The following is a 10,669-nucleotide window of genomic DNA, read 5'->3' as shown; positions in this document are numbered from 1 at the left end:
TGTTGATTTCAGAAGTTTTTTCAGTTTTTTCAGAAGTACCATCCTGAATTCTCTGTCACTAAGTTGCATATTTCTATGTCTATAAGCTTATTTTCTGGAGATTTTTCTCTTTCTTTCTGAGGTGCCTTGTCACCTTGGTTGTTCATGGTGTTTAATGGACTATTTCTCTGCCCGGGCATCAATGGAAGTGTATTATGTTGTTTATCCAGAAGGAAGATTTATTATATAAAAGTCTCTCGTTGGCCTGCTGCAAAGGAGCTTTTCCTTTGGTTTCAAGTAGGTGGCATCTAAGCCTTTTGTATCCTGCTCTATACAGTGCCTAACGTCTTTTATTATTTTCTTGCAGATTTTAATCACACTCGCTACTCTGTTTCAGTCCCTGTCAGTATTGTTAGCAAGTTTTGGTAGCGTTTGCTCAGATTCCCCTGGTGATAGGTCTCAGAGGGTATGCGGGGGAGGGGCCCTCTGGGTTGGGGATTTGCGGCTGTGGCTCAACCTCGGTTTTGCAACCAGGACAGTAAAAATCAACTGTTGTTTCTCTGCTGTCCAGTGTCACTTCTCTGAGACTTTTTTGCCCTGATGACTGAGCCCTGCTGCGGGCTGAGTAGAAAAGTCCTGACACTTCCATACAGGCTGATGAGGGAAGTCGCTGCACCTTCACTTCTCCCCCTCCTCTTGCAAGTAGTTCCAGAGACTGCCAGAGGCAGCTCTTTATTTGTCCCAGTCCACTCCCTGACACCAGGGGTTCTGACCTGTGGTAGGTCTTATGCACAGATCCCATGCTCAGACGTGCTGGTGTGCAGTTTGGGTGTATTTTGTTCAGTTTTAGATATTCAGCTTATTGTTGTTTCAAGGGGAGAGATCTGGGGACATCTCTCACTCTGCCATGTTTTCCCTAATTTGTTTTTGCATTTAGCAACTAGGCGATGCCAAATTCAACAGAACAGTTTTTGGCTATAGGTCCTTATTTTCCCCAAATTCATCTGTTTATTCAGCCACCCATTTATTGAATGGCTACTATAAACCAGGTACTATGGCTGGCAATACAATGGTGAGCAGAGTTGGCTTTGCTAACTATGACAAATTCTTGCATGTTTACAACAGTAGTGTGTTGACTGAAGGGAAGACTGGACTTCCCTTCCCTGTGCTGCACTGGGGAGACTCCAAATTACAGTGATCTATGATGAAAAGGGACTAAACCATAGTAATTTTTGACCAAAGGCTAAGAAACCATGTATATCGATATCTCCTGTGCCCTTGAGTACCAGGTGACCTTTTCCCCCAATATTGTATGCTAAGAAGTTAATATTTGCAGCTCTTACACTGGCCTATGTATAACTCATGTTCGATGAGCTTTCAGTAAGAAGAGCTAGAAGAGCTGGAAGGGAGTTTCGAGACCAAGGGCACTCAACCTGCTCTAGTCTCAGCGTAGCTGAGGGTGATAACACACACAATGGCTCACTCCTGACAATGATGGGGTGGAAGAGGAGATAATGTAGAATTACATTCTTGGTGGGGGAGACAGGAAGGGCTAAATGTAATTTTAAAAGCTAGGTCATTCCTAATACATCCCTAGCCAATTCCCAGAGAATCCCTGAGCGGAGAGGTAAAATATTCTGCCTGAGATTATACAAAGTCAAAACTAAACCCCAAATTCTCCGATTCCCAGTGTAATGTGCTTTCAATTGCACCAAACTATTAATTTCAGTGAAACAAACCCAAGTTTTAGTAATAAAAGGTTATTTTGCAATGTCTCTCTGCTGGAAAACAGGTCTCATAAAAGGTTCTAACCAATCAATAAAGGCTCAATAATACCACTTGTTTTTGAAGCTTTGGTTTAAAAAATAAACGAAGAATTCAGAGATGATAATAGATGTTCCAGGAACCACCCCAGCAAAAGACAAAAAACCCCAAAAACCCCAAAAACCCACCAATGTAAAGAAAAACACAGGGTTGGGGGCAGGGGGTGTATTACAACTAACAGGCTATTATCAAAATGCCACAGTACCTTCCATTTGGTCCACTGTTTTTGAGTAGAGGCAAAAAGAAAATGCATCAAGGTACAGGAAAGCTAGGTTTCAGTGTTGGTTGTTTCCCTAGCTTCTGGGTATTTTCTCATCTGTAAAATGAAGATGATTTCTGCCTTCTTAAAAGTTACAGCGTGGTAGAACTATGCCATTGTAGAACCCATGTCTCTTGACAATTGATTCAGTAGTCTTTATATTCTTGACCAGGGATTCTTAGCCTTTTGGGGAGTCACAGATACCTTTGAGAATCTGACAAAAGCTACAGAATCCTCTTCTTCGAAAAATATACATACAAATTTCCACATTCAATTTTAGGTAATCAATAGAACTGTGAGGCTGGAGCCACACACTCCAAAGTAAAGAGCTCCCACACTGTATCAAACTTGCTGACAGATGACTTGGGGGCTTGATAGTGTAACAGGCTATGGAAACAGAAAGCAGCAGCAAAATTCATGAAATTAATTCATTATAGTGGTATGGTAATTCAAAACACTGGGGTCATGCAGTTAAGTCAAGATTATGAAGTAAAACGCAGATTTACCTTGAATCTCATAGAACCTCCCTGAAATTGTGAGTTCTCTCCAATAGATACTTAAGAATGTAAATTTTTTCGCTGCTTCCATTTACCTATTTCTTCCACCTTACATTCTCAGTTAAGCTTTACAATTAAAACAGTCATCTTCCTCAAGTTCATTTTGTATCAGCTTCAACTATATCAGCTTTCCTTATAGGGAACAGGTAACAATCTGATCAATATCCGAGGCGATTAACATCCTTAGTTTATACAAATCAGTGATTTAAATATTGTTAACAAGCCACTTGATTTAAAATGCCAACAGCCTACAAATTACCGGAGGTTTAGTTCGATCTGTATTGCTTATTAAAGAAATAGGATGAGTTTTCTTTTTACACCACAAAGTTTATTACCTTAGACAACTTTAATCACGCTAAAAAATATTGGAAAGAAATTATTTCCCCTATTATCAATTCTATCCCTGATATTCAATAAACAAAGTTTAGTTCCATTAAGAAGCTGCTTCCCTGATTAATATTTGTAAAGATCAGCACTCAAAATATTTATGTAAAAAGGGTTTGCATATCAAAACCATAGTTTGTTGACGAAACTCATTTCAGCTACTGGTCATTAAGTCTCTGACCCAAAATTAAAGAAAGTTTGTGGGCTCACTTACTTTAAGCAACATTTGCAGCATAAAATTCGAATTAAAAAAATAATTTGAAGAGTCACTTGGAGGTCATTAGATTTTATGACTAGCAATCATTTAGGATATCTCCTTAAATTGAGATCAAGTTTATACTTATTAATTTCCTTTTACTCCACATTTAATTAGCAATTCAGAAGATTACTATTTTAAAGATTATAGCTGCAGGTCAAGCCTCACTAATTTTATTGACGTTAGAGTTACTAGAAACTGAAAAATGTCTTTATGAAGGAAGGACTTTAAGGCTTAAGTGGGAGTTTAACTGATTTGAAAGAAAAATTTGGAGATTCAACAATTTGTTTTCAGTTTCTGAAATACAAGTCAAAATACATTGTTACATTGCGTGTTAACAAGCATGACATTCCTTTTAATACAGGACGACTTAATATAGGTACTTTAAAACTTCCTTTTTAAAAACAATACATTTCATGGAGGGAAACGGCTCATTAATAAGATACATGGGCTATCATTTTTTATTATTTTAGTGTTTATGAATGACAAACTTGGATAGCAGGCCCTCCAACTGAAAATTTGGTCCTCTAAAATATATAAGTATTCCTTATAGCAAAAATAAATGTACTGTTGAAAAAAACAGAAATATTTGGTACAGGCTTCTGGGTGAACTTGAAAAATGAGTTAGGATGTGTTTCAACTATACAGAAGGAACATTCTAGAATCCACCTAACAACATTTGGCAGGACAACTGGCCTGATGTTATTGGGGTCGTTCTGCCTCAGAGGGAGACAGAAGGTGTGGGGGATGGGGTGCTGGAGACTCATAACAGCCACAGAATTACTTACTCCAAATTAACCAAAATTCAATATGGAATAATATACAACACAGTAAAACAATCTCAACAGTTATTCAATGCCTGGAAAGCAAACTGTGAGCTTAGAACGAATACCTCAGCAAGAACAATCTTCAAAATATTTATAAGACTTTGAAGGTGAAAAAAATTTCATTATTCATAGATGATATCTTGTGCATAAGTACATTAGTTTCCAGGACACTGGGGACAACCACAAAACATACAAAGAATAAATCCAAGTTGCTTAACCTTCCACCATTCTCTTGAGTGTTAAACTCAGACCACCTTTGGCCACTTGCAGGGGTGTCTTTTCTTCTTTATTTTCAATGTAAATACTTGCTCCTTGGGACACCAGCAGTTTTGCTTCTTCTACTCTCTCCTCGTCACAGGCTAAGTGTCTGAAATCGAGGACCACAAAGACCAATAAGTCAATATCAATTCTCTGTAATGGCTAGGGTTTCCTGATAGGTACTCTAAAATGCATATTATTAGGTCGTGTAATATTGGGAAGTTATTTAATCAGGAAAGGAAAATCAATTTGTGTGGGGAAGAGTGTTTGTAAGTTAAAATTCAGTGAAATAGCTTTATAATACCAGATCGTGAATCATAACTCTGGTCCTACGGCAACAGAAAAAGGGATCTAAATGCCAGTCTAATAAATAACTTTATTTTATTGAGATTTAAAGTAATTAACACCAAACACATGTAATCATTCAGGATTAGAATTTAGAAAAGCCCCAATTCAGAATATACTAGTAGGAATTTGTATGGTTTACATTTTGGAAAAAAACAGTTTAAAAGAGTTTATCCCATTTGATCCTTATATGCACCTTGTAAGTTAGCAAGCTATTATTATCATTTTACAGTTGAAATTGTGACAGAGGTTAAAGTCCTTGTCTATGATGACATGGCTGAGCAGTAACGGAAGGAAGGATCCTTGTTAGGCACTTAGTCTGCTAGGCAGGGTATTAGACACTTCACATATTATTTTATTTAAACCTCACAACAATCTACTGAGGAAGGAATTATTATCCTTACATTATAGGTGAGGAAATTAAGACTCAGGAAGGTAAAGTAACTTCTCTGAGTTACTTAATATAGGTACTATTTAATAGAGTTTGTAACTCCTAAGCTCTTCCCAGAACCCTATCTATGCTGCCTACTTAGATTTCTCCAGGCTACCTTGCCTTTCTTGCTATGGAGAAAAGAGCAAGAATATGCCAGTCTCTCTAAATGAAGTCACACAGAACTACAGAAAAGATTTTTAAAACGAAGAGTTAAGAAAACAATACTTTTTAAAAGTTGGTTTAAAGTCAAATAAGAAAAGGCTGAATCTCACTTTAGACTAAAGAGAAGAATCACAGAATTTCTGGTTAAAAAAAAGTCACCATTCCATAAAGAAGAAAAGTGGCCAAGTAGAGAAAACATCAAGGTGGAGGATAGCTTCAGGCCACACACATAATTCAATTCCAAATGGATCTGAGTTAAATGAAAAACAATAACAATAACTCTCAACTCAAGCCCATGCTACAATAAAATAATAGGTGAATATTTAACTAATTTCAGGGTGAGGAAAGACTTTCTAGTCATGAGGGAAGATTAACAGGTTTGAATATATAGAAGTTGAAAACTTATTTTAAAATATCACAAACAATGTGAAAAGACACACTGGGGAAATATTTTCTTCTACCATAGCTGAAGGTTAATATTTTTACTATGTCAAGTCAAGGGTACTTAAAAAATCAGTAAAATAAATTAATTCTTCAAAAGGAAACAAAAAGGGACACAAAAAGTTACAATTAAGAAATGTAATTAGTCATAGGCTTAAAAAATGTTTAACTTCGCTGATAATACAGTTAATTAAAACTATAAAATATCATTTTTCATACAACAAAATGATATTTTCAGTGTTGATGAGAGGGTAATAGGCACTTGCAAACTGCTGTTGGGAGGGTACAACGATGTTAACTCCTCTGGAAGTAATTTGGCAATATATACCAATAGTCTAAAATGTGTGTATTGATTGACCCAGCAATTCTACTTCTAGAAGTCTAAACTAAGGAATAATCAGGAATCTGGCCAAAAATTTTTGTACAAAGTTGGTCAATGTAGCATTATTTATAATAGTGGAAAACGCAAAAAAAATTAACCATACAGTAATATAGGAATGATTAAATTATGGAACATCCATAAAATGGAATCATATACAACCATTCCAAAATGTTCAAAATATATTTAATAACATTGAAAAATGCTCATGATATATTACGAGATGAACAGAACAAGATATAAAACTACACACATACTATGATCCAAATTTTACCAAAAAATGTAAAATATGCAGTTGCATACAAAAAACTGGGAGCTGGAAGGAAATACATAAAAATGTTATCACTGGTTATTTCTGAGTGGCAAGATGATAAGCATTTTTATTTATTTTTTAACGCCTACAGCACCTGGTCTTCCTAGGTGGTCTCCCATCCAAGTACTAACCAGACCCGACCCTGCTTAGCTTCCGAGATCAGATGAGATCGGGCACGTTCAGGGTGGCATGGCCGTAGACTGCATTTTTAATTTTTCTTTATATTTTTGTGTACTTTCAAATGTTTTTGCTATAAACATGTATTACATTTATTAGCAGAATAAAAAAAAGAAATGATGTGTAAGAATTAGTGCGAGAGGGCTAATGTCAGGTAGAATACAAATGACTGCTACTTGTCACTTACAGAGGTGTGTTACCCTCAGTGTCTTGGATGTTTGTGGATGCTTTGTAGTACAGAAGGATATGAATCATCTTCAAGTTACCCTTGGCTGCTGCCCGGTGCATTGCTGTTGCCTCGTAATGGTCCTTAGCATCTGGATTAGCCCCGCCTTCCAGTAACATGACAGCGATCTGGAAAGATGGAGAAGAAAACAATGCAGAGATCTATTTGTGTTTGCATATAGGTTTAGAACTCAAAAGAAGTTGCCTAGGAATAAAACCCTACCTCATGTCTGTTTTTGGAAGCTGCATAATGTAGGGGAGTACAGCCATTTTGATTGACAGCATTCACTTGAGCACCTCTTCCCAGAAGGGCTTTTACAATCTCATCCCGGCCAGCAGAAGCAGCAATATGAAGAGGAGACCAACCTGCCTGTAAAAGAGGTGGGCAGTACAAAAACCAGGGGAGAAAGGCACAAGGATTAATGCTAACATTTATCCAGGGTTTACAGAGAGCATTCGTTCTTTTCCCCTCATTAAGCACTGCAGAAAATTTGGAAAGCAGATGTATACAAAAGAAAAGAAAAACCACCCATAATCCCATAACACAGAAATAATGATATGTAATTCTAATTCTAATGTGTTTTCAAATTGGGATCATAGGATATAAAGTTCTGCGAGTTGTATCTGCCACAATTTCTACTTACCATTTTGTTGTGAGAATTTTTCTATGTCATTCTTTGGAATACAATAACTTTATTGGTTGCATATTATTTTATCATATGGATATACTACTGCATCCAACTGTTCTTACATTGTTTTTATCTCTTTGCTATTATAAATATCATTTCAGTGAGCATCCTTGAAAAGGAATCTTTGCCTGCAAAAAAGTTTTCATCCTTATTCTTTACAAGTCTTATCCTAATATAATCGATACCATTACGATAAATAACAAAAAAATATATCTAGGCCCTCATTACTCAGGCAATATTCACCAAAATATTTCCAACATAATAAGGAGGGTCTGTAGTCTCTTAGAGGCTTCCTAAGGAAACAGTTTATTCATCGTACTGCTCGGGGTAGCATTCAGCCTAGCCACAGAGATCATCATAATAAGCTTTGATCTGCATGTTTATCTTAAAATGCAGGGTACGAATGGCAAAACTAATATTTTAAAGTAATGCAACCACTAGTCCTGTGCTTGGTCACCAGGGTCATACTGTAACTTCTTAGCCATAAAGGTTATAATTTTGTTTGTGAGCTTAATACTCAGGCTTTGGTAAACACTAGTCTGGACTCTAAAGATAACTGGAAATTTATCAACTCTGCCTAGTACTTACATCATCTTTATCATTCACTGGCACTCCAAGCTGCAGCAAGAATTCAACAATTTCTGTATGTCCGGCTGAGCATGCCCAATGCAATGCGGTTCTGCTGTCCTACACGGGAGAGAAGCAATCAGGTCAACATTCTTGAAGAGAAATAGAAGAACTAAGGCAAGGAAGCAGAAAAAAATAATACTGGGGGCTGCAAACCTGTAGTTTGGAAACAAGAAATGGAGAGCACTGGATCCTCAGGTAGGTAACCTTAAACCATATTATTACTAGTAAAAGAGAGACTAAGGTTTTACTAACATGGGGAAAATATACAGATGACTATAAATAATTCTGGGTAGAATACAGCCATGAAAGCAACAGAGTAAGAAACTAATTTCAATGCTTTGGCAGAAATAGAGCTTTGGCTCTTTAGTATTGCATTATTTAGATACTTTTATGTCAGGCACTGTGCTTGGAGTTTTACACGAATATGATTAAATTCCCACAATCCTATACAGTGGCTATTATCCCTCATTACAGATGAGGAAACTCAGACTCCTCAGGGTAAGCAACTTGTCCAAGGTCACACAGCTAGTAAATGGCGAAGTAGGTACACAAATCCCTGTCTTTCTGACTCTGAAATTTCTAGATGCTCTAGAAAAAACAAATACATCTTATGGGGAAGAAATGTTAATAAAACTAGTTGAGATTATCTATATATCCATTTAAAAAAAAACATCACACACAGAATTAGAGAGCAACAACGTTACATTGAGAAAACGATAAGCTAGGGGTTAGTCCTATTTCTCCAAGGGAATCCCTTTTTTCAGTGACTGCTGTATTTCTCAGCCATATGTAAAAGAAACTGGTATTTTAACCTTCATTACAAAAATTTTCAAACACATATAGAGGAGATATAATAGAAATCCATATGCCTATCACCTAAATTTAATAAATATTTTGCCATTATTTGCTTTGTCGAATTTTTTCTTTGCTGGATTTTAAAATTCTAAATATCATGATTTTTCATCTCTAAATATTTCAATATCTAAAAAATAAGGATTCTTTCCAACATAGCTTTGAGACCATATTTACCCCTATTAAAATTAACAGTAACTCTAAAAAAAGAAAAAACAAACAAATAAAAATAATAAAAAATGAACATTAACTCCTTTATAACATCTGATAACCAGTCTGTGTTCAGATTTCCCCAACTGTCCCCCAAATGTCTTTTTGCAGTTGGCTTGTTTCAATTAGGATCCATATAAGGTCTATAAATTGCATTTGGTTATGCTTCTAAGTTTCTTGATCTTGAATAGCTTCCCCCTTTTTCTTCCATTGACTTGATGAAGAATGGTTAGAAGTATTATTTAATTTTAATTTAATATTACTAAATTAAAATATTAAAAAGTGCCAGACCATAATGAAGAAAAACTAGGCAACGATAAAGCCATTTGCAGGTTGCGCAATAAAAGAAAGTTCCAGAAAAAAAGTCTCCTGCCATCTAACTCTTTTCCCAAAGACGCAAAATAGAGATTTCTAAGTATGTGACACTGTCTCACTAGTGCTTAGCGCAGTGCCTGTCAAATAGGAGGCAATCTATAAATTCTTGCTGACTTAGTGAGGGCACCGTGAATCTTTCTAGAAACTCAGGGTGAAAGCATGAGGGTCCTTTGAGCAGGAGGGCAGAAACACTTCCCAAAGTCCATTTGCCTTTGTTCCGCCTCTGCCTAGAATGCCCATTCACTCTTCAAGGAAATCACACTCATCCTTCAAGGTCTAACCTCCCTTGCGAAGCCTTTTCAATTACAACATTTGGCTTTTTTAAGGGAGATTAAAGCAGGTCCTCCCATTATATGTCCTGAAAGCATCAAGTAAACTTTTCTCCTGAGTTTTTAGCACAATTTGTAATTGGACATGCGATTTGGGATTACTTTGTTAATGTTTGCTTCTTCCACTCGACTGTCCCCAACTCCTGGCAAACTGCCTGGCACATTTGATTCAATGTCTTTCATTGAATCAAATCATTTGTAAAAGTAAAGACACCTTTAAAAAAAAAAAACTAAAAAGCTTTCCCCCTCATTGGTATCTCAAAGATTGGGCATTTCTGAGAAACGCAATACACGTCCTACAAATATCCAAAATTCAGCGATCTAAGTACTAGGCCAAAAAAAAAAAAGAACTGAAGTTTGCCAGGCTAGCTCCAGCCGCCCGGTTCGGAGTCCTGAGATGACCCAGGACGAGGATGGGGCGGCGAGGGCGGGGATCTGGCCCTCAGAGAACCGGCCTCAGCCTGGGCCGCGCGAGGTAGCCAGGTTGGGCTACGTCACCGCCGCCGCCTGCAGAGGCCCCAGCGCTGCTTTACCTGGTCAGTTCTAGTAGCCAAAGATTTATCGGCCAAGATCTTCTCCTTCAATTCCTCCAGATTCCCGCTGTAGGCCAGATTGCAGACCGTAAGGTTAGACACACACCCCTCCATTTCGCTTTCCCAGGCTCTCGGTGAAGTAAGACCATGGACCGCCTCGCGTTCCCGGCTCCGACTGCCAATCAAAAATGCCGATAGAACTCCACCAATCATCGACTTTCCTCGTTCCTTT

The 10,669-nt window shown here is 37.2% G+C and overlaps 2 protein-coding genes and 1 non-coding gene across 4 annotated transcripts in view; 1 reads left to right on the top strand and 2 right to left on the bottom strand.

The window, feature by feature from the left end:
* Positions 1-2,925: 2,925 nt before the first annotated feature.
* Positions 2,926-10,633, bottom strand: PSMD10 (proteasome 26S subunit, non-ATPase 10). 2 transcript variants are annotated; one of them, XM_039879712.1, is made up of 5 exons: positions 10,438-10,633; positions 8,097-8,195; positions 7,043-7,189; positions 6,782-6,948; positions 2,926-4,453 (listed from the first exon to the last, which is right to left on the bottom strand). In XM_039879712.1, exons 1-5 carry the CDS (start codon positions 10,549-10,551, stop codon positions 4,300-4,302), a joined length of 681 nt encoding a protein of 226 aa, XP_039735646.1. In that variant the 5' UTR covers positions 10,552-10,633; the 3' UTR covers positions 2,926-4,299. The 2 variants fall into 2 exon arrangements, with proteins under 2 accessions (XP_039735646.1, XP_039735647.1); XM_039879713.1 differs by having other exon boundaries at positions 6,861-6,948.
* On the bottom strand, positions 6,500-6,618 carry LOC120616382 (5S ribosomal RNA). The gene has a single exon (XR_005656590.1). It is a non-coding gene; the product is annotated as a 5S ribosomal RNA (ribosomal RNA).
* Positions 8,179-10,669, top strand: part of ATG4A (autophagy related 4A cysteine peptidase) — a 57,815-nt gene continuing 55,324 nt past the window's right edge. Inside the window, exon 1 of the mRNA XM_039879707.1 lies at positions 8,179-8,333. Within this exon, the coding sequence (XP_039735641.1) occupies positions 8,312-8,333 (22 nt within the window). The 5' untranslated portion in view covers positions 8,179-8,311. The remainder of the gene's footprint in view (positions 8,334-10,669) is intronic.

Source organism: Pteropus medius, unplaced genomic scaffold (assembly GCF_902729225.1).
Source record: "Pteropus medius unplaced genomic scaffold, Ma_sr-lr_union100, whole genome shotgun sequence".
Classification (NCBI taxonomy): domain Eukaryota; kingdom Metazoa; phylum Chordata; class Mammalia; order Chiroptera; family Pteropodidae; genus Pteropus; species Pteropus medius.
Note: the sequence above shows the minus strand (reverse complement) of the source record. Positions and strands in the feature narration are given on the sequence as shown.

Bases quoted from the DNA above. Each gene is read 5' to 3' on its own strand.
- PSMD10 (XM_039879712.1), bottom strand. From the start codon at position 10,551: ATGGAGGGGTGTGTGTCTAACCTTACGGTCTGCAATCTGGCCTACAGC. The intron at 8,196-10,437 runs GTAAAGCAGCGC...TCTCCCGTGTAG, and splicing joins TGGCTACTAGAACTGACCAG to GACAGCAGAACCGCATTGCA. The intron at 7,190-8,096 runs GTAAGTACTAGG...CCTCTTTTACAG, and splicing joins CAGTGAATGATAAAGATGAT to GCAGGTTGGTCTCCTCTTCA.